At 50.4% G+C, this 23,592-nt stretch overlaps 1 protein-coding gene across 6 annotated transcripts in view; it reads left to right on the top strand.

Moving 5' to 3' along the window:
- The window catches only part of LDB3 (LIM domain binding 3), a 67,534-nt gene that overhangs the window by 19,770 nt on the left and 24,172 nt on the right, over nt 1-23,592 (top strand). For 2 of the 6 annotated variants that reach the window (XM_028514114.2, XM_028514116.2), the window contains 4 exons: nt 1,192-1,361; nt 1,875-1,911; nt 13,815-14,015; nt 17,115-17,257. In XM_028514114.2, the coding sequence (XP_028369915.1) occupies nt 1,192-1,361; nt 1,875-1,911; nt 13,815-14,015; nt 17,115-17,257 (551 nt within the window). Of the gene's footprint in view, nt 1-1,191; nt 1,362-1,874; nt 1,912-7,720; nt 8,454-13,814; nt 14,016-17,114; nt 17,258-23,592 lie in introns of those variants that run through there. The other 4 variants (XM_028514117.2, XM_028514118.2, XM_028514120.2 and 1 more) reach the window with 2 other exon arrangements.

Genomic DNA, 23,592 nt, shown 5'->3' with positions numbered 1-23,592 from the left:
TGGGCTGTTTCTAGGCATAGAGCACCTGGGCTATACAGGCCCAGTAGGCAGAAGTGGCCTTTCTGAGCCCTTGTCCCTGCAAAGGGTCTGATGGAAAGGACACTGGGCTGGGAGCTGGAAAGTCTGGGTTCTAACTCTATTAGGGGCCCTATATGCTGTTACCTAGAGCTAGTCTCTCTGGATCTCAGTTTCAGCATCTGCAAGTTCCTGGGCTAGGCCGCTGGCTGAGGTAGCAGGCTCTTATTACTGTGAGCTCCATCTGAGTCCATGATGGGGTGGGCTGGGTATCCTGTGTCCTCCAGCCTTGACTAGCCAGGGTGAGTGGACATCCATAATGCTTTTGATACATCCTGCCCTGCAGTCTGGTCCAGGCTGGAAGGCACTGAACCCAAGTAGCTCTGGGGACTCTTCTGGCTCTTATACAGGATTTGCTCAAAACTGAGTTTTGAGCACCTATGATGTGCCAGATCCTGGGAGTCTAAGGGAAGGTCACCAGGTCTCCTTCAATAGGCTGGGGCAGAAGACTAGTGGCCCTCCTGCAGCTCCACTCCCAGCTCCCCCAAGCCAGAACCCCCCTGTCTGCAGGTGATACACCAGCCACATGGCCTTGTTGCTGTGTTTCTCACCCCCTCACCCTCATTTGCCTGTTTGTAGCTGAGAGGTAGCCTTCATTCCTCTGCTACAGCTGTCATAGCTTTGGTGGCTTCCTGTTTGGATCTGAAGGTGTGAGAAGGACAAGGGATCAACCCTGAGGGAGACTTTGGGTCCCGAATTGCCTGTCCTCACATAACCTTAAATTCAGGGCCTGCTCAGGGAGGTAGAAATTACTCCAAGAAGATGTGTTCTGCCTCCTCTCTTTTTAAAGGAGATCCAGCACCTGGGGTGGGTTATGTCTTCAGGTCAGTGTCTTCAGCAAGCACGAGGAGGGGTGTTGGGTGAAGGGACCTGAGCCTCGTGACCCCCTGTGAGAGGAATCACTGTCTAATTGTGGCTATCCTGAGCACTGAGGGCCTAGCCAACCCCTTGTCCCAGGCTCTCAGATGGCAGTAGGTAAAGGGAATGGTGGGTTCAGACAAGTAGGGGCCACCATGGGTGAAAGGGATGCCAGGGGATGAAATGTGGGGAGAGTGTAAGGGGTTGGGAGCAGGGTTTTAGCTTAGCTGTCACCCACAGCCTCTTTCTGCATTGCAGGAGCCTTCCTGTTAAAGACCTTGCCGTAGACAGCGCCTCTCCTGTGTATCAGGCTGTGATTAAGAACCAGAACAAGCCAGAAGATGAGGCTGATGAATGGGCCCGCCGCTCCTCCAACCTTCAGTCTCGCTCTTTCCGCATCCTGGCCCAGATGACAGGGACAGAATACAGTAAGTGAGGGCTGTGGGGTGGGTGGGTGGGGCTCAAAAAGGAGAGATCCTGAGGGGCCATGAAGATTCTGGGCCCTACTCCACAGTCCCACAGAGGCCAGGGAGTCAAGCCCCTCCTCCCACTTTTTGAAGGTGAGCTGGCCTTGGTAGATAAATAGTGGCTGCTGAGCCCCTTCGGAGCCCTGGGGCAGGCAAATGGTATCAAGGTTCTGCTCAGCTCCCTGACCACATAGTGGGCAGCAGGCTTGCCATGGTGCTTCTGGGCAAAATTACTGCCCAGAGCTGGGATAAGAGGACCTCACAGGCCACACCTCTGACCACTCCCATCCACTTACACCATTTCCTCTCATATTCCCTTTCTCCTCCTGCCCTCTGCCCAACACACAGCCTTTTCCTTCCTAGTTTAGGCTAGGGAGCAGTCATTGGTGGGGAATAAGTGCCCATAGAGTTCTAGTGGCTTTTCTTCTGTATGTTCCCTGTTACTCCTCCTGACCAGCAACTTTCTATCCACAGTGCAAGACCCTGATGAAGAAGCTTTGCGAAGGTCAAGGTAAGTGTTTGGACTAAGACACTGTGACCTTGCCCTTCTTAATCCCATCCCTCCCCCACTAGCCCCCAGGTCACATGACTTATGGGAGGAATCCTGCAAGTTTATGTATTTGGAAACTCTTGGTCCCTAAGGGGCTCCAGCAGATGCTGGCTTGAGGGGCATTTGTTGTGGGTCAGTGAGGTGGGTGCCTGGAGTTGAGTCCCTAAACCCTGGACACAGGCTGCCAGAGTGAGGACTCTGGGCTCTCCTGGCTCTGTCTGTGGGCAGGGGGCAGGGCTGCTTTGGCCTTCACCGGGCTGTTGAGAATGAGGGCATCTCTCCCTGTGAGGGCACCGAGCCAACTGCCTTGCCTGCCCACTTTATGAATCTGGAATATAGGCATTGGGAAGCAGGTGCCTACAGGGCTCTGTTGGTCATGGGCACCTGACCCCTGGACTTACCTGTTGAGGTATTAGTTCCATAAATTACTCAAAGCGTGACAGCTGCTGTAAGGAAGGACAAACCCTGGGCACGAGGAGGGGTTTGTACAAGGCTAGGCATCTCAAGGTCAAGGTATAGTGTTTAAAACACTGGCAGGCATGAGGCCACAGCCACTAACCTACTACCTGTGGCTTGTCAAATGCTCATGGAACAGGGCATGAGGAGGCATGCTGCCCTGGAACCCAATGGAACCCACTAGGGTCTTCCATGTGGAGGCATGGAGTCAAGTGTGATTGTGCTATACTTTGGAGGCAAATGTCATCTGCATGTTCTTCCTGGAAGAATCTGCCTTGGGTCAGTGCATCCTGTAGTGAACTCTGTGTGAGGCTGGGGCTCAGAGGCACTCTTCCACCCTGGGCCAGGCTTTCTGTACTAGCTAACCTGTGTGTCATGGCCATAGGACTGTCATAGGACAGAGTTCAGAGAGCAGAACTCTGGGGCAGCTGGAGTTGACGTGGATTTCCTTTTTGAACCTGTATTTTTGCCAATCCAAATTGCTTCCACTCTTTGGCTGGAGTTTTCAAGCCTAAAGTGTGGTCCTCCCAGGACTGCTAACAATGGCATGCAGTTCCAGTAACAGTTCTCAACCTGTCACTGCCTGCAATGTGTCCATATGCACCTGAAATGAGATGATGTTTGACTTAGCTCAGAAGTTAGTATCTAGCTCTTTTAAGTGTGACTAAACTGTCAGCTTTCCCCCTCCTATACTCCACTGCTTCTGTGTGTTGTTTCTACGTTTGTCCTACCTCCCCTGTGAGGCCACCCCATTGGTGCTCCTGTGAGCAAAGATTTGATAGAGGGGCTTTACAGCACGTACCCCACAGCAAACAGCTTCATAGTCCCAGGTTCCATCCAATAAGAAGCCAGCAGGGACATTTTCTCTCCCTCTCATGAGGCAACCCTGCTTTTCTGGCCCCTGCCACCTCCTAGATGTACTTCTGGCGACTGTCTGTTTTTCTGGTAGGTTACTCTAAGCTTGCCCCTTGTTAACTGGACACTGTCTACAGGCAGGAGGGTACTGGTGGAGGTAGATAACAGGTAACAGGAGATAGACATCTTTTATATTTCTTCTGGAGTATTTTTAGGCACTGAAAAGTTATTGGGTGAGGCAACACAGAAGGCAGTATTTAGGGTGGTCCTCAGGCCTCGTAATTGGCCTCCCCCTTCCTGGCTTCCAGATGTATCTCTTGGGGCTTATTCTGTCTGGTCCTATAAATAAGTGGGGAGGTTAGTACTTCCCTCTAGGCCCTACCCCATATGAGTTTGGTTCAGTCCCAGCAGAAGGCAGAGGGGCTTAGGATCTTGAGAACTCTGTTGTAGGTCTTAGAGCCTCTCCCCTGGCTACTGTAGGGTTTTCTAGGGAAATCTGGAAGGAGGGCCAAAGAGGAGGCTCCAGCTTGCTTTCTTCCTCTGTCCCAGGCTTCCACCCAAGAAAGCAGCTCCCCCCCCACAGATGCTGTGCCATTATCAGCCCCTTCCTCTGGGGTCTTCAGCTATGCAATGAAGGTTTGCTGGGGTGCCCAGCAAAGATTCTGTCCAGGACTGGAAGGGTATAAGCTTTCTGCTCCTCTCCCTTATCTTGACTTTAATTTCTAGGGGCTTGTCCTCATAGCCTCCCCCAAAATGCCCATCTTCTCCATGGCCACAGGAAGAGGGTAGGCATTTTCATTTCATAAAATCTTAATCAGCCTGTGACCTGGGGCATGGGGTACAGTGGCTGCAGTGGTTCAACTGTGTGATTAAAGCCTGAACTAGTGACTGTGGCTGTTGGTCACAGGTGCGGGGAGGGGGGGGGGGGTTGGTCCTGCACTCACGCAAGTGGCCATCTGAGTAGAAGTGAGCATGCTTGTCCCCACCTGGGGTCCAGGCTGGTCAGGGGTCTTTCTCCCCAAGGGGGCTGAGCCCCACTTCAATCTGTTCCCACTAGGTGTGTTGGAAGCTACACCCCTAGTCTCTGGTGACCCATCTTATTGGCTGAGGGCAGCCACAGCCTCCTATTTCTCCTGCTAACTTAGCCATGCTCACAACAAGGGATCTAAGAGTCTCTCCTGAAGGCTGAGTTTCCTCAGAAGGGCTTCCCACTTCCAAGTAGCTTACTCTGGCAGAGCCTGAGTTTGCCAGATGCTGGGGGCCTGGCAGCTTACACAGGCTTGTACATGCACAGAGTGCTTTCTACTTCCTGTTGCTGTGTGGTGGGAAAGCTGGCAGGAATACCCATGAGTGATAGCAAGAGTTCTGTACCAGGCAGCAGCACTGATGGCTCTGGGCAAGCATAAGTCTGCATGTCAGGACCCTGCATACTCTCCCTTCACCTGTCACCCCTAGGTCACTCCTTCACCTGTCACTCCAACCCTCCCACAGAGTCCCACAGCAGCTCACAACCCTGCTTTCTCTCCATGCCCTTCAGAGGGCCCTGGCTTTGTACCCTCTGACACTCTGACAGTGTCTCTGGTAACTGGTAGCAGGTAGCTTTCCCCCGATACTTCAGTGCTCACCTGCTGGCCATCGCAAGGCAGAGTCTAATCTCCAAGGACCCTATCTTTACAGGTGAGGCAGGGCAGGCCCCTGAACAGCTCAGATGTCAGCTGTGGGTTTCTCCCCCATCCCAGGAAAGACTCAGCACCTTAGCAAACTGCCCGGGTGGGCTTAAACACTAGCCTGCTGACAGCTTCTACACGGGACTCACTGTAGTGGGTGCTAGTAATGTTGTGACTCCCAGCCTCCTCTGAAATTGCAGAGCACAAATAGTGCCTCCCTCCTAAAACAGAGCCTCTAATCTCAGAGAAGACACTACAGCTTCCCTCTGACTTTGGAAAGGCAATCTGGGGCCCTGATGGCTTGGAAGGTCAGATCCATGTCAAGCAACCCTGATGGGGCTGGGAGTAGGAGGAATAAGCCTAGCTTCATCAAAGGCAGGGCTTGAACCTGTGAGGCACCTGGATCTCACTTGGTGTAACCATCCCAGAGGACCCCAACATGTAGCCCAGACATCCCCTGGCCCCCACCTTATGGCACCACTATCTATAAGCACAATCTCCATGTTTACCTGATGCTCACCTAGATAAAGAACCTTCATCTCTCTGAGTCCCCAAGAGTTAAGGAACAAAGTTGATTTTAGTGACAAGTTCATAGATGAGTTGAAGGTTGAGAGACAACTGGATGAGACCAGGAGAGTCCTAAATGTCCCCTGAGCAGCCCTTGTAGGCATCCCAGGGTCTCTTTCCCTTTCTTCCTCTCTTCCCTTCTCTCCTCTTCCTTCTCACTCTTCTCTCAGGCTGGCTGTGAATTACCAGACAGCTCCAAGCAGAGCAGGCTCACTAGACTCAAGATGCCTCAGAACTGTCCCTGCCCTGTCGCTGAGCACCGATGACAAAGGCTGCAGGCCTGGCTGAACAAAGTGGCTGTGGCTGTGGCTGTGTCTGTGTCCTGGGAGGTCTCTCTGGGATGGTTTTCAGTGCTGTCAGCATGGCTGTGTGGCCCTGCCCCAGGGCCCCTGTTCATGCTGTCTCTGACCCTTCTCCCTGACCTCAGAGAGGCTGGCACTCAGATCATGGCTCTGATGCTCAGTTTCCAGGTGGCTTTATCCCATTCATGATGTCTCTGGGCCTTGGCTTCCTCTTGGCAATAGGAAAGTCTGGACACAACTAGTGGTTTTAAAATCCGTTAGCAATGGGCCCCATTTGTCAAACAGAATCTTAAAGAGACCTGATATTCAGGACTGAAGATAGGCGGGGCATCCACCAGGTAATGCTGATATGGGAACATGGCCAGATATTATTGTAAATGTGGGGACATGGGACTGTTACTGTGGAAAAATGTAAAACAGCTCTGCCCCATCCTCTGATTATTAAAGACTTAAAGCTGATATTTCTAATTTTTATATGCTGGCAATTCATTTATTAAATCATTTTGAGATCATTGCAGATTGGTATGCATACAGTTATAAGAAATAATACAGAGACTACCCTTTATCCCGAACAGTAATGTCTTGCAAAACTACCGTACAATAGCAAAATTAGGGTGTTGACACTGATATAGTCAAATGCAGAATATTTCTATCACCCGAGCATTCCATGTTGCCCTTTATAGCCACACCCACCTCCCTAATGGCACATTCTCCCTAAATTACAGCAATCACTGTTACCTTCTCTACATTTCTATAATTTTGTCATTTCAAGAATGTTGTGTAAATAGGATCATCAAGCCTCTGACCTTGTGGGATTGGATTTTTTAGTCCACTAAATTCACTGGCAATTTACCCAAATTCTTGAGTATACCATTGGTTCATTTGTGTGTTTTTATTGCTGAGTAGTATTTAATGGACTAGATGTAGCAATTAATTTTTAAAATGAGTTTTAAGCATTGTCCAGGTTAAATACTTGGCATTTGTGGCTTAATGTGGCCCCTGGGCCACTGATGGATACCTCTGATTTGAAGGATATTAGAGGCTCCTTCAGCCTGGGGTAGGGAGTGTCCAGGAGTCTGGTGTCTGTGTCACTGGCCTTCTCTAGGCACATTCTCTCCTCCATTTCTTTGTTTCTGGCTGCTCCTCGCCTGCTTTGTCTTGTGTCCTCAGCAGAGCAGGCTGTGTGTTGAGCTCCAGAAACTCTGCTGGTAGGAAGTGGCAGGAAGTCCTGGCTGTTTCTGTGTGTGCCAGCAGCCTCATGAGTATGTGTGTATACATGTGTGCCTGGCCGTGCTCAGGCCTAGAAGGGCAGGGGCAGTTGGTGGTGTTGGAAGGCTTCTCTCTGAGGACAGAGAAAGGTTGGCAGAGACTGGGGCAGCACAGCAAGGTGACAGGTCTGTTCACCAAGCTTCATCATGGGGACAGGTGTTTCTCCTTCTTTATACTCAGCTAGGGGACAGAGACTATGCGAAGCCCACCTGCCTACGTGGTTCATCCCCAAGAACCCACAGCCAAAGCAGCCCTACCCAGCCCTAACCACACAGGCCAGGGAGAACCCAGAGGCTACCCTTTGCCAAGCCTGTCCTCAGGCCCTCTAGCCAGGCCCTTCCCCAGGGATGCCCAGTCATTCAAGTCAGGGACTTTAGTCCCTCCATCTTGGTCCTTGGGACTCTGGTCTTGCCCCAAACCAGGCCTGACTGTCTGGAAAGTGCCCAATGGAGGGCCACACCTCTCCATGCCAAATTCCCCCTCCCATACCCCTGCCCCAGCTATTAGACAGGGGAATGGTGGACATGTCCCCTAACCCCTTTCTTTCTTTCTTTCTCTCTCTCTCTCTTTCTCTCTTCTCTCTGTTTCTTTCTGTCTCTCTCTCGCTGTCTCTCTCTCTGTCTGTCTGTCTGTCTCTCTCTCTCTGTGCCACAGGGAAAGGTTTGAAACGGAACGTAACGGCCCACGTTTTGCCAAATTGCGCAACTGGCACCATGGCCTTTCAGCCCAAATCCTTAACGTTAAAAGCTAAAAGACTATCTGCAGTCCCCCCACAATCTGCTCCCTTCTTCCCGCTCACAGAACTGGCATGTGAGCCCCATGGAGATGCTTGAGAATGTAGAGCTGTGTTGGGGCACCGTTAATAGTCAAGTGCTGCAGTCCTGCCCTCTGCCCATCCCATGCAGCACTGTACCCATTTGCCCCCACCCTTGAGTACAACCCTCACTACCCCCCAAACTGCCCAAGCCTTTGCTCCCCTGCCCAGGGCCTTAACTGTAGTTCAGAGAGAATGTGATGGGGTTTGCTGATGTAACACCCCAGAACCAACGGAAACAGAAAGTGCTGCTGGTCGATTTCCTACCAAACTCAGCTCCTGGGAGAGGCAGCCCTGCCCACTCCCATCTTGGAAAGAGCCTCCCCATAGATCAGGGTCCTGGGAAAGAGCCAACTCCCTGTCCTCACTCACTCCCTTGCTGCCCTCTGGAGCCTCGCAGCCCAGAGCAGGGCTCTCTGCAGAGGAGATAGAAGACCTAGGGTAGGTGAGGCAGAGGTGGAGATTGGGGTGCGAGCTCTCTCCCCTGTGCTGTGTGTGCTAGCTCCCTAGTCCTCTCTCCTGTACATATATTCATGCTTGTTCTGAAATAAAGAGGATTTGAAATGAACCAAACGAGCCTCAGTCATGCTGTGCCTGTGTGCATACCATCCAAGATGAGCATGTCTGAGATGGAGAGGACAGGCACCTCAGAGGAGGGGCAGGGACCCAGTACAGCTCTGCCCTCCACTGATTTCCCACCTTGAGGTCCCTGTCTAGGCTGCAAGCTCAGGCTGGCAAATGGTGGGTGGGAATCTCTGCTGTGCCAGGTGGGAAGCCTTAGCCTCCCATGGGGCCGTGTGTATCAGTGGGTACCCAGATGCCCGCTGCCTCTGCTCTCACACCCAGCTGCAATCAGCAGGCTGAGCTATCCATCCCTCCCCATCAGAAAGCAAGCCTCAAGCTCCCCTCCCAGGAAGGCACTACTCATGCTCAGCTGTGCTCCAGGCCATTGGAGAAGGGGCTTAGAAAGGCACACCTGTGTTAAGGAATAGGTCACAGGAGCTGCTGGCAGTTCTCGCTGGGCCAGGGCCATGGCTCGGGGAGAAGAGGTGAAAGATGTGCCTGATTGAGTCTTGCTCAGGTGGCTAGAAGGTGGAGACCTCCAGCTGGATCTCGATTCTGGCCTCCACCCACCTGTGGCCATTTCCTAGTCCTGAGCATTTAGGAAGAACCAGGCTGGGCAGGCTCATGTCCTCCTCACACTCCTGTCTATCCATCAGTCTGGTCCCTGATTGTAGAAACCACTGGTTGAGAACATGAGACCAACTGCACTTAGCAAATAAAGGCAGATGCTGAGGCCCATCCTTCAGGTCTCCCCTGACACCCCTGTGACTAGACTGGGCCAGAGTCTTGCTCCCACTCCTGCTGCCTGGGCACACATTTCCTTTCTGTCTCTAGGGAGCTTGGCAATCCCACCTGGAACAGCTGGTCAGGGAGACTGCTCTATCCAGTCCACCATCCTGAGATACTCTCCAAATTCCCCTGGCAGCCTGTTCCATTTTGGTCCCCATTTCTTCCTGTCTCTAACAGTCTGACTCCAGGGTTAGGCTAGGGCAAGGCACAGCAAGCTTGCTGATGGATCAACAGAGGAGATGGGGGTATGTGTTCCTATCTACATCTAGGCATTCTGGAGCATACCCATATTTAGACAAGCTTTCATCGAGGAATTTGAATGCCCAACGATGGGTTGTGGGGCTGGGGGCTGCCAGGCACAGAGAGGTCCCGGGCAGTGGGTGTCCTGAGGCTAACAGAGGACCTGAGTCAATCAGTCAGAACTGTTGGCCTCCAAGTTCCCTGTCCCCAATCCTCTGGCTGGCTGCCGAAGCCCTCTTGAAGCTCTGGAAGGCTCTCATTTGCTTTCCAGCCTGCCTGGTGCCTCCCAGTGACCCCAGGCCTCTGCATGCAGCTCTCCAGAGCAAACAGGAAAGATATCCTCATTCAGCATCCTGTGTCCATGGAGCTGATGTGGCTGCGACTGACCATGATGCAAGGTTGCTCATGTGAGGTCCAGAGACAAGGAGTGGCCCTCCAACTGGAGGGTCAGAGAAGGCTTCCTGGAAGAAGGCATTTGTGTGTCTGATCCTCAAGAACAGTTAGGATTGGTGTAGGAGTGATTAGGGAAGGCTGGACAGACTCTAAGCAGAGGAAGCAGAGGTGCTGATGAGAAGGGTGTCCCAGGGGTGAAACCTGAGTTAATAGTTTTGGCTGGAATGGAGGGAATACAGAGGATATTTTGGTTAGTAATGGTCCAAAGTGAGAATGCCAGGCTATGGGACTTTGACTGTATTCTGCAGGCAATGTGGAATAGTGAAGGTTGCAGGCCACCATTCACAAGGCAGCCTGTGACGATTGCTGTGCAATGTGCCTAAGAGGTGTCATTCTCATAGACTACAGTGTCAACAGGGCCCCTGGAGTTGCAGCCTGACTACAAAGTGACCTAGTCAGGGCTGCCCTGAATAATAGTCAGTGATCAGGCTGCAAGATGCAATGCCAATGAGGTGGGTGGCAGCATGAACAGTTTAAAGACCAACCACCTGACTGGTGTTCTGTCATCATCTGATTGACAGAAAAGTTCATGTTACATTCTCTTAGCTAATACAAATAGCATCATTACCCCAATAATAAAACCCTCCCCCAGCACCATCAATCACAACACCTCCATCAAGAGTTCCAACCAGAGCCCAATAACCACAAACTCCAAGACCCAGTACCACCACCATACCAGCCCATCCCTTTCATACATAATATCATTGTCATCGGTAAGGGCATCATCCAAAAGCCACCAAAACATAACACAGGGTTGGCATGTTCCACCATAGTGTCAACTGGGTGGAAAGACAAGATGAGCTGAAAAGGGGATTGTAGCCAGGCTGTGCTTCTCCTCTAGCCACACCCTCCCCATGGATCCATGAGCAGTTGAATATAGTTGGTTTGCTCTGGTTTTTGCTTAGATATTTAAAATAAATTGTGACCGAGGCCAGAGGCAGCTATAGCATCCTAAATTGGACTGGAGTGATTTCATGGGTACTGTCTTTAGTACTGAAGCCAGGGTCATGCTTGATCACTGAGACACCCTCCTAGGGGTTTTCTGGGGGCCCATGAAACTTTGGGAAACAATTAGCCTGGATGAGACCCTTCAGGATATTCTACTTTGCTTCCCTTACCTTTATTAGGCCCTGGCTGTTTGGTGTCTGTAGACAGTGGTCCTAGATAGGATACCACTCAGCAAGAACCCCAAGCAGCAGGCTGATGTGCATGCCTTTTGTCCTGGTCCTGTGGAAGATCATGACTTTTCCTAGGGCCCACCTCACTCCCAGAATCTAGAGTTCATTTGGAGCTATGTCTAGGGAGAACACAAGGTAAGCTGGTCTGACAGGAAATTGGAGAAAAGGGGACAGGCAAAGTCAACTTTCTATTTGTCTGGCAGAATAGTGTCCCTAGCCCAGACATTTTCATCACTCCTGTCCTGGGTGGTGTCCTCAATTTCCAGAAGCCCACTGGAAGCATGTAACACAATCAGGGAGAAACAGATAAAGGAGGCTGGGTGTCCTATGTTAGCTTGGGCTTTTCCAGGCCATACTTGTCCATGCTATGAGGAGGGTCTAGCAGGCAGTTCAGCAATATAGCTTCAGGAACTGCAGCTACTTCTCTGATGCAGCTGCTTCACAGAAATAGCTTCCAGAAGCCAGGCTCTTTCACAGAGGATGGGTCAGTGGCTACATAGAAAGGCCAGGGCTGGGCACTGCCACAGGCCTGAGAACTGGGCTTTCTGAGGCCTCTTTTCTGAACTAATAAGCTGGGGAAGGGCTGGTAAGGACACGGCTACTGCCCTTGTCCATCATGGGTGCTTCTTACCCAGTCACAGAGAATAGTAGTCCTTCCCATGGGTCAGTCAACCCATGGCCTTCCCACTCCTCCAGCTCTCTTCTTTCTCAACCCACTCATATTATTTCATGACCTTGTCTGCCACACACCTCACTGGGTGGAGGAGATCGATTCAAAGGTGCTTTGGTAAACAGCTCATGGCCCTCTGGCATTTCTGTGTAGCAAGGTCCCTGAAGCACTTTCCTACTCCAGGTGTGATACATGGACCAGCAGCATCAGCATCACCTGGGAGATTGTTACAGACACAGACTCTTAGCCCTGCCCAGACCTACTGAACTAGAAGCTGCATTTGAACAAGATACCCAGGCACTTCACCTGCTGCACATTAAACTCTGAGAAGTGTTGCAGTGAGGTTTTGGCACCTGGTTGATGTTTTAGCAGACTCAGTCTCAGACTCTGTTTTAGCAGACCTGGAAATCATGTTCCTCACCTGTAAAAATGAGGATCTTTATGCCCATCTCCCAGCAAGGTTGAAAGGATCAAATGAAGTAATGCTTATCCAACTGTTTGCATAAAGCCTGGCATATGGTAAGCACTCACAGAGGGAAGATTATTATTCTAATTCTTTTCAATAAGTGTAGTGCCTTTTGTGGGAGAAGATTCTACTTGCCTTACTCTAGGCAGAAGTTTCTTTCTTCCTCCATGAGGCTATACTTGGGGTACTAGGTAAGGCTTCACATCCAAATGTCTCTCAGTCAGATCCTGCTGTCACTACCCATATGTTCTAGGAGCTTCAGCAATTGAATTCTCCATTTTCATTCCCTCATCCATTAAACAGAATTGCTAACATCCACATCAGAGGGTGGAAGTGAGGAACTACAGACATATTCCTGGCACATAGTACCAGGTTAATAAACAAATTGCATCTCAGGGGGACAGCCATCCCCACTTGCAGTGGTTACAGTACCCTGTTGCTATTGTAGCAGGTAGAAATCTTAATCCAATGACCCAGATAAGATAATGTGCATTTCTTTGCTTTCCTAAAATTTAATTTGTATTCTGTGTCCTGTTTCACAGGTGGCAGAAATCTAATCCCACCATTCCAGGTTCTGATGCTCCTCCCTTGCTTTGGAGTGGTTTGGGGGGAAGAGATGCTTATAGAATAGCAAGGCAGACAGGGTGGGGCATCTGGCACCTGGTCCTTGATCACGGTATACCTATGCTGGTGTCTGCAGGGATATTCCTATTCTGTCTGATCACACTGGTCTACACTGGCACAACAGTCACCTCTCTTGTTCCCAATTTCAGGGTCTTTCAGATGTGCAGGCACTGAGGGCCATGCCCATGACACTCTTGGGTATAGGGGGAATCATCTGTGGCTGCTAGTGCATGTGATAGCCTGGGGATCTCTGGGCTGACTTAGATCTGTCTGCCTCTTCACCATGGGCATAGGAGACCCTGCGGCCCTGCCATCGCTCTGGGGTTTACTCAGAAAAGGGGCACAGCTGCCTCTGTTCTCAAATCCCCCAAGCCATATTGCCCTCTTTCTGGTCTAGATAACCTTCATCTGCCTGGCATGGCAGCTTCCATCCATCTTCCAAATGTAGTTAGTGCCTTGAGACTCTCACAGCCCAAAAGCCCAGGCCCTCAGCACTCTAGAACCTAAGCCCTTGACCCTCAAATATCTGACTTTTGCTTTTCTCATCATATCGTCTCTTCTCAAAGGCAATGTGTACCTCTGATTAAATGGAGAAGGATGGGGAAAAAAAGGAAAATAGGATGAGGGTTGATAATTCAATCTACTTTTCCATCACACTGTGTTTTTTTGTGATACATACTCAGAAAAATAGGAAGTACAAATAGGGGGTGGTTCTTACCAAGCTTGAGAATAATTTTGTTACTGTGATCCTCCTTGTGGTTTGAGCCCTTCCCTCTTGGGGTCCTGGGGGTTGGGGCTCTTTTCCTGAAGCTGGGTGATGACTTCTGGAAGATCCTGCTCTGTTTACAGTGTGAATGCTGCCTTCCACCCAGCCTGCCTCTGCTGCAGCCACCACTGCCATGCAGAGGGGCCCCCTTGACCTGTTGTCTTTCTTGGTCCCACCTCATCAGCACCCCTATTGAGCATGCTCCAGTGTGCACCAGCCAGGCCACCGCCTTGCTGCTGCCTGCTTCTGCCCAGCTGCCTGCTTCTGCCCAGCCGCCCGCTGCTGCCTCTCCCAACACAGCCTCACCACCCCTGGCTGCAACCACTGCCCATGCTACCACCGCCTCTGCCACAGCCCTTGCTTCAAGTCGTGCAGGAAGTCCAAGGTAACTGCCCCACAGGTGCTGGCCCTGGCCATGGGGAAGGGAGGCAGGAAAGGCTTCACCCTGGGTCTATCTGTAGACAGCTGTGCCTGGTCCTCAGAAAGGCCTAGCCAAGGTGGTTAGGAGCTCAAGGCCCCAAGGAAGCCAAGGCTAGCACTGCTTGCTGCAGCAAGTGAAGGGGAGTGTACAGTCTGGCTGAGGACAGATTATGCTCTAGTGAGAGAGATAAAAGTCTCACACACACACACACACACACACACACAAACGTTAAATGACAAATGGAGACTGTGTGGAAAGTCTGTTCCTGGAACTGGAATTAAGGAGAATGAAAGTTGTCACCATGGGCTGGGGAAGCTGAGGAAGGCTCTGTGAAGGAAGGAGCATTGACCCATTCAGAGAAGGCAGGTCAGGTATTTAGCAACTAACTTGCCCTTGTCCCTTAGGCTCCATTCTCTTGATGGAGAAGCATGCTAACTCCAGAGGCAGCTGGTGCAGTGGGTTTTAAATCTCTGCTCCACCACTTACTTTCTATAATCTTCAGAAAGACTAGACTTCTCAGAACCTCAATTTCCTCACCTGTGAAGATGTTTAATGCAACGTCTATTTGATAGAAAAAAATGTACATAAAATGGTCTCAGGTATTGCAATTTACTGCTTTCCAAACTGCCTTCCTAGGTACCCAGCAAAGGTGGGGGTGGGGGCGTGGTAAGAGAGGTGTAGAGGTGTAGGCAGGTGTGAGGAGGTGCTGGAGGCAGGCTTGCAGATCACTCTGGAACAGCCAGGCAGTGTAATAGGCCAGGCTGACTCAGCTCTTTCTGGGTTGCATGGAGCTGTCAAATTGGTGTTAAGGTCAGAGCCAGAGTTCTCAGTTTCCACACTCCTCTTCCAGGGTTTGGCTGGAAAGGGCATGCTCCATGATCCCTGAGGTCCCTGGTGCAGCCTCAGGAGAAAGAAGGGTGAGCAGAGTAGCCCACAGGCTTGTGGGCTCCAGCCCTTCCCCTGGAGCTGTACAGTGACCCAGGTAGTGTAGTGCCCAGCCTTTCCCCAGCCCAACTCACCCCTCCAGGCTGAGCCCACTCCAGCCTATGGGGCTTGTTCTATCCCAGCTTCCAGGGACACTTAACAGGTGCTTCCCCTCTGCATACCAGAATTGCTTCAGGTAAGGGCACAAAGAAGAAACTTAGAGGAGGGTAAAAAATGTCCCTGTTGCTGAGTGGGAAAATAGCTCCCCAGTTTGGATTGGGGAGCTCTAGATGCTGGGGCTCTGCTCAATGGCAGGATTCAGCAGCACACTTTGGGCCTCTGTCTCTTGGGGCCCTCAGGACTCCCTCAACAGGGCAGACCTTCCTTTACTTTGTCTTGCAAAGAGCCTGGGTGGAGGTTGCACAGGGACCTGAAGTGCTCCTAGCTTCAGGCTGGAGCAGAAGGCATCAGGGGACTACACTCTGGGCCCACTTACCTTCCCTTCCTGCACAAAGGGTGGAATGAATGGAGGGGGAACAAGTGGGAAGCAAAGGACCAGCCCTTCACTGGAACATGGCTTCAGATTCTTGCTGGATATCTTAAACCTTGGCTTCCTCCCACAACAGCAATCCATGACACAGGACCCATGGCTCCTGGGATGCTAGGAAAGCATCCCCCACTGGTGAGAATATCTGATTCAGACCCACTGACTTGGCCTTCTCCCACTACAGTGGAAGCTGGGTACCATATGGATACTGCCTTTTCCTCTTCCATTAAGACCCCAATGGGTCTTAACAGGTTGGTCAGAGACAGGCAGGCAGGCCCAGGGAAGGGAGACAGTGGCCTCACTCAACCATAAATATGGCAATGTGGCAGGGCAAGTCTGTACACTACCCAGGTCTAGGACTATGGCTGTCTGAAGCTCGTTCCACCTCTGCACTGTGTGGGGCAGCACCAATCAGAAGCTTGGCAGTGGATTCTTAGCTCAGGACCACTGCCTTACAGAGTCCTAGAAAGGCAGGTTCTGCCTTATCCTATGACTCTGCCCAGCAAGATGCACAGGCCCTGAGCCTGTGCCAAACAGGCAGAAGGAAGGCAGAAAGCCATTGGCTGGTGAGGGGCAGTACATTTTTAAGAACTCACTTCTCTAGCAACCCATTTCCCCTGGGTGTGGTCACATGGTTGCTGCTGGGATTTGAAAGATGTAGGGAGAGATGAGGGATGTGTTCTGCAAAGTGTTCATTAGTTTTAAGTGGAAAAAGAAAAATGGGGGCAGGATTCACAGACAAATGAAATTGGAAAACACTGGATCAGACAAAGTAAAACAAGCTGCCTAACTCCAGGAGCTCTTGTAGCCTTCAGCTCTCCAAGAAGAGAGGCCAAGTACAGCATTTCCTGAGGGTAATGAACTGGGACACATTCCTCGCCCCTCCTCCACCATCTCTTTGGTCCTGTGATCCCTGGGTCACAAGTAGGAAAAGGCTGCTCTAAGCCTCTTGGCGGCTAACCCAGTGGGAGGAGGGCAAGAATTGTACATGGAAGAGAAGCATGTCTGGAAGTGAGGACGTCTCCTGGCTTCCCATGAGCCCTCCCTGGAGCCCTCTTGCCCGGAAAACTGAGACTTTACTTCTCCCTCAGTAACAACAGAAAGGGGGAGGGGGAGGAGGCCAGGAAGTCTAAGGCTGTGAAGTCCCCCAAAGTCAGAAGGTCGAGGGGGTGGGGCAGCTCTGACTACTGCCATTTCTCTCCTCTGTCCTGCCTCTATTCCCTCCAGCCCTAGACCTACCCTTGCAGTCTCTTCCTATGGGGGTAAAGGACTTTCTCTGCACCCTCCTGTCCAGGTGGTGGCCTTCCTCCCTCTCTCTAAGTTGGTGACACCAGCAATAGGCTATATCTCTCTAGGTGTCTCTGCTGCTTTAACCAAACTCACCAAGACTCAACACCCAAAGGAACAACTTCCTCCCCTCTAAGACCTCATGGTCTTTCCTCACAGCCTCTGGCAGCTGTCCCAGATCATCTCCATCAGGCTTCCTCTCCACAGAGGCTCCTGAAGATTGGAGAGCCAACCTGCATTGGCTGCTAGCACCAGGGCCTGGGTGGGGCTGTCCTGGCTGTTAACTCTTCCCCCCTTGGTTCCAGACCACAGGCCTCTGCTCACAGTACCACAAAGGCAACCTCTCCAGCACCTGCTGCACATACATACACCGAAGCCCCAGCTGCCCCTGCACCCAAGCCTCGGGTCGTCACCACTGCCAGCATTCGGCCTTCTGTCTACCAGCCAGGTAAGAAGAGAATGGGAGGGGAGATGGTCACACTGGGCATGGGTTCCAAGGGCCAGTTACAAGGCCACATTCCCAGAGGATGATGGTCAGGGAGGCCCTGCTAATGCAATTCAGACCTCCTTCCCCCCAGTTGTGGGCCAGAATCCTATAGAGCCTGCCTTGGGCTCCCGGGAGACAGATGGGCAGTGCCAAGCAGGAATTAAGCCTCCCAGCTCATAGGAAGAGGATGTTCCTGGCTGGGGATTTTCAGGCTCAAGCTGAGGGAAGAGGATATAGAGGGAGGAGCTTGTTCCTCCAGGATTCTGAGTCTGGTTCAAACCAGCAGACAGGTACCTATACAAAAAAATGACATAGGCTTCGGACAGCCTTACTATGTCATGGTGTGATCCTGGGCAAGCTGCTCAGCCTGGCTGGTGTTTGGTTTCCTCAGCTAAGGCAGGATAACTGGAGCCATGGAAAGCATAGGCAAGGCAGCAGAGTGGCCAGCATGGGTCTGACAGTGGCTGAGCTCACTGGCTCTCTGTTCCATCACCCTGGTCCCCATTCCCTTCACTGCCTAGGACCCCCTTGCAGGGAAGAGGGCTCAGCCCCATGACCCCCTTTTCCCTAACCAAAGTTGGGCCTCCTCCCCAGAACCCCAGGGCAATTGTCAGGTTGTCTTGCACGGCTTCCCTTCCCGTACTTATTCCTGCTCAATGAACCTGAGGGCTCCTTAGCAGGTATTTTCCTAGGCTAGGGGAAGGTTCCATGTGCCCAGGTCTATAGGATGTGCCCACAGGAGGGCTCCTGACATCCAGGCCCTGACTGCTGATATTACCATTTATCCCCTGAATCCCACTGGACTCTGACTCTGAATTCCAGGAGGGCAAGGCTATAGCTACTCAGCAAAAGGAGTGAATAGGAACAAATGAATGAATGAATGCTGGTAAGAATCACAAGTGTCCTCCTATTTGCAATAGGGAGTGGAGAGCGGGGAGAGAAAAGACAGTGAGCTACATGCTCTGGTGGCCGAACACACAGGAATAATGGATTACAAGGGTTCTTAGAGTGATACCCTGGTGCCTATTTAATGCATGGGTCAGATAGGAAATTAAGTGGGTACATACTTTTCATTTAAAGCATTATACTTTCAACATATTTATTTTTATGGCCATCTTGAATTTATGGAAAACATTAACAATTTTCCACCTGTAGTAGTGATATAAACTGTTCTTTCCTCCCTAAATTATTATACAACATATCATTTTTACATATGGCAAAACTTGTGAAGTGAGGAAGTTAGTGTCTTGTTGGGAAAGAATGAGGTAACTAATTCTAAGGAGGCAGGGAGGAGGCTTCTCTGTGTCAGGAAGGAGAGGGAGAGTTGGGCCAAGCAGCCATGGGGTAAATAAAGGAAGAGCAAAGTCTGGACTCAGAGCATGTCTTGTTAGAGAGCATGAAAGATCCCACTGTGGCTGGAGAGCAGGGAAGACAAGACAGGAGTTGAGTCAAGAAGAGCCTTGCTTCAGGAGCTGACTTGTATGGGGCATAGGAACAGGATCCCCATCAGAGTTTTGTTCACAGAACTCACTGTGACAGCAGCTTTGAGTGTGGGCTGTAGAAGGGGCCTTATTACCAGACAGATTCCCCTGCCAGGGCCTTGCTCTGCTATCCAGGGCAAAGTACTTCATCCCCTGGCAGGTTTTGTTCATTTGAAAAATGGGTGTGATGCTGTACACACCTTGTGTTCTGGGAATGAAAAGAAGCACCAAGTGCAGAGCTGGGTATGCAGGAGGTGCCGTTCTCTGTGCCTTGAGAGGTGGGGACACAGTGTTCTGAAGCAGCTAGTCCCGGAGAGAGGGAACACTGGAGGGAGGGGGGAAAGGAGTTTGAAGGAGCGGCAGTGGGTGGAGGTGAGGCCCCGGATGGCATCTGTGTGGAAGGCACGCTTAGGGCTCTGGTCCCAGGCGGGTCTTTCTGAGCATCTTCAAAAGCAGGCCTGGGCTTCGGCGCCCTCCCTGGTGCAGGGGTCTCCTCCACAGGCCCGCCAGGGGGCAGCAGGGCTCTGGGGCCCAGTACTGCCTGGCCCTCTTCCCTCCTTATAGGCTGTGGCCTAAGCGGTGGAGACACACAGGAGCCCGGGGCCTCCAAGGCGTTCCCAAGCCGGCAGACGTTAACTCATTCCTGCCGGGAGGGAAGGAGGCGGCCAGCCTCCACCCCATCTTGTGGAGACTCTGCTGCCTGGTACCACCAGGGGGTGGCTGGCAGGCGGCTCCGTGAGAAGCAGGGAACTGAGCCTCCTCTCCTCTGCAGACCTGGGGCAGGAGTGTCCCAGCCCTGCCCCGGCCGAAGCTCCCCACAGGGACTCCTTCAAGACGACGGTGGTGTTAACAGCCTAGATTTTATTGCTAACGGCCAGGGCTGGGCAGCTGCTCCCCGGAGCACCTGGGGCCCGGGAGGGGACTGGGTAGTGGCGCGGAGGCAGGGGCCAGGTCGGTCCGTGAGCCCGGCAGAGGCCAGGCGCTCCGGGGAAGTGGGGCTGACCTGCAATGAGTCAGAAATCACCTTGTTTAATTACACATTCCTGAACCTGCGAGTGCGATAGGGGCCTTTTGAACTTGCCAATTAGAGATGAAATATCACCTTTTAATTTGGACAGACTGAATTCCCTCACGCAGAAATAGCAACAGCCGGAGGCTTGGAGATGGGATACTGGTCTTTCCTGGCATGTCGGGGTGGTGCGGCCAGCCAGCCAGCTAGGCAGCAAGGAGCAGAGGGAAGGGGGCTGAGAAGCAGCTGCTTGTTGAGCCTACTCCCTCCAGGAAGGAGGGGACCTGAAGGGGGAGGGGAGCTTCCAGGCAATGCCTGGGGAAGGGAAGTTCCCCAGCTCTGGATGTGTGAGCCCTACTCAAGGAAGCTGCCAAAGTCAGGTCCAGATTTTGCCCTGCTTTTGACTGCTGAGACCTTTGTGTTGTGAGAGCTTAGAAAACGGGGTTGGATTAAGGAGGCTAGGAGACGAGGAGGAGGGAAGATTTGGAAGGGGCTTATTTTGTTGCCTCGAGAGTGGTTAAAGGGGACAGTGGAGGGAGGCGGATAGGGGTGGTGGGGTTCTGGTTTTAGTTCCACTTACCTGAGCTTCACTTTAGCCAGGTAGTTGACTAGGTCAGTGACTTTGAGGTAGACACTGAAGTTCTCCCAGCCTCAGTTCCTCATCTGTAAAATGGACTTGAAAATGTTATCTGCCTCATCGGATTATAATGAGTGTTATATGAAATAATGCATATAAAGGGCCTGGCATGTAGAAGCAGTCAGTACTTTGTAGCTATTGTCAAATAAAAATTAATTTTTTAGTGGCCTCATTTTAAAGAAAAGTAAAGGGAAGCAGATTGAAAATAATTTTATATTTTATTTTAATTATATTTATGATTATGGCTATTACAGTTGTCCCAACCCCTTTGCTCCCCCTCTACCCAGCACCCAGCACTCCCTCAGGCAATCTCCACACCATTGTTCATGTCCATGGGTCACGCATTTCCTATACTGTGCTTTACAACCCCATGGCTATTCTATAACTACTTATTTGTACTTCTTAATCCCCTCACCTCTTCACCCATTTCCCCATACACTCCTCCCATCTGGCAACCATCAAAACGCTCTCCATCATCCATGATTTTGTCTTTGTTCTTGTTTGCTTAGTTTTGTTTTTTAGTTTCAATTATTGTTAATTTGTATTTATTGCCATTTCTTTGTTCATAGTTTTGATCTTCTTTTTCTTAAATAAGTCCCTTTAACATTTCATGTAATAATGCCTTGGTGATGATGAACTTCTTTAGCTGTTTCTTGTCTGGGAAGTTCTTTATATGCCCTTCAAATCTAAATGATAACTTTTCTGGGTAGAGGAATTTTGGCTGTAGGTCCCTGCATTACATGCTTTGAATATTTCTTGCCTATCCCATCCAGCCTGCAAAGTTTCTTTTGAGAAATCAGCTGACAATCTTATGGGAAATCCCTGTAGGTAACTAACTTCTTTTCTCTTGCAGCTTTTTAAGATTCTCACTTTATCTTTAACCTTTGGTGTTTTAATTATGATGTGTCTTGGACTGGGCCTCTTTGTCTCCATTTTGTTTGGAACTCTCTGTGCTTCCTGGACTTACATGTTTCTTTCCTTCATCAAATTAGGGAAATCTCCTTTCATTATTTTTTCAAGTAGATTTCCAGTTTCTTGTCTTTCTCTTCTCCTTCTGGCACCCTATGATGTGACTGTTGGAATGCTTGAAGTTACCCCATAGGCTGCTTACACTATCCTCATTTTTTTCTTCTTCTTTTTTTCTTCTTGTTCTGCTTGATTGTTTTTTTGCTTCCTTATGTTCCAAATCATTGATTTGATTCTTGGCTTCATTCACTCTACTGTTGTTTCCCTGTAAACTGGTCTTTATTTCAGTTAGTGTATCCTTCATTTCTGACTGGATCTTTTTATGCTATTGTGGTTTTCACTAAGTTCCTTGAGCATTCTTATAACCATTGTTTTGAACTCTGCATCTAACGGATTGCTTATCTCCATTTCGTTTAGTTTTTTTCTCGAGTTTTGATATGTTCTTTCATTTGGGCCATCTTTCTTTGTCTCCTTATTTTGGCAGCCTCCCTATGTTTGTTTCTATGTACTAGGTAGAGCTGCTATGACTCCCTGTGTTGGTAGTGCGGTCTAATGTGGGAGGTGTCCTGTAGGGTCCAGTGGCACAGCCTCCCCCAAGCTGGGTACCCTTCGTGTGGGCTCAGTACACCCTCCTCTTGTAGTTAAGCCTTGATTTCTCTTAGCAGGCCAATGGGAGGGATTTATCTATTCCAGTCAGCTGCAAGGACTGGCTATGACCACTGACCACCAACCTCTGCCCTTTGTGGAGGATCAGCTGTGCAGAGGCAGAGTGGTAGTGCTCCAACCTGGTCTGTAGCTGTCCACTGGGTGTTCAGGCTCTGGGGTTTTCCTGATGGTGCAGAACAAGGTCAGCCACCACCTGTGTTCTGCCCGGGGGACATCCTGCATGAGCTATACAACAAATTAGATGGCTGATACTTGTCCTGGGCTTGGAGGTTCCCAGGAGAAGCTGAAGTGTGTACCTAGGCTGACTGCTGCTAGTGTGGGGCCTGGGGCCACTTAGAAGAGGTTTGGGGCTGGGGCTCACTGAGTCTGGTTGTTGCTTATTTGAGAAGATATAGGAAGTTGTGAAGCATGAGCCACTCCAGTCATTCTTATAGAAAGTCACTGTACACAGCTTGGGTGGGCCCATAAGTTGGGTTGGACGGAGCTTCAGGGGATCTCCAGGACAGGGCAAACAGCGTTAGCTAGGTTGATGGAGTCTCAGATACGGCACCCACCTGCCATCCACCATCTGGCTCTATAACTTTAAGGGGGGAGGGTTCAGAAAAGTGACAATGATCTCTGCTTGCTTTTCTGCCTGGGAGAAAGCTGTCCCCCAGCTCTTGCCCTGATGCCAGACACTTCATTTCCTCCCTGTATGCCACTGGTATCCTGGTATTGGCACTCAGAGGGAGTGTGTCAGGGTAAGTCTGTATGGGGGTTCTTTAAGAGGAACTGCTCAAGACTCCAGAAGTTTCTTCCACTGACTCAATCTCTACTGATTTTTGTGACCAGAAGTTATGGGGACTTATCTTCCTGGCACTGGACCCATGGGCTAGAGGGCCTGATGTGGGGCTGGGACTCCTGATTCCCAAGATATCCTTCCTGAATTTTTATCCACCACACATGCATATGGGACTAGCCTGTTCCACATCCCTGCCTCTCCTACCAGTGTGGATGGATGTGGTTTCTTTAATTCTGTAGTTGTCAGACTTCCATTCAACTTGATTTCTCATGGTTCTGAGTGATGGTTGTTCAATAGTTTAGTTGTAATTTTTATGTGGTTGTGTGAGGAGGTGAGTTATGTTTACCTATGCCACCATCTTGACCAGAAGTCCACTCTATTTTATTTAATTCGGTATATTCACAATATCATTTTAATATATAGCCAATATAAAATAATTATTAATGAGATATTTTACATTCTTTTCTTATACTAACTCTTCAAAATCTGGTGTTTATTTACTCTAATAGCACTTCTCAATTCAGACCAAGCCACATTTCAAGCTCTCAACAGCCATCTGAGACAGCACAGGATTAGAGTTTCTGTTTTAATCTCTTCTAGCAGAGATTCTCCCACTTTACAAAAAAGGAAACAAAATCTTGCATAGAACTTCATTATATATAACGGAGGAGTGAGTCTGCTCTAAAGTTTTGCTAGATCATTTTTTTCCACATCCACTCCCTTGAGGCATTCTCCCCACTCCCTTTCCCCCCCAGC

The sequence above is a fragment of the Phyllostomus discolor genome, chromosome 5 (genome assembly GCF_004126475.2).
Source record: "Phyllostomus discolor isolate MPI-MPIP mPhyDis1 chromosome 5, mPhyDis1.pri.v3, whole genome shotgun sequence".
Classification (NCBI taxonomy): Eukaryota; Metazoa; Chordata; class Mammalia; order Chiroptera; family Phyllostomidae; genus Phyllostomus; species Phyllostomus discolor.
Note: the sequence above shows the minus strand (reverse complement) of the source record. Positions and strands in the feature narration are given on the sequence as shown.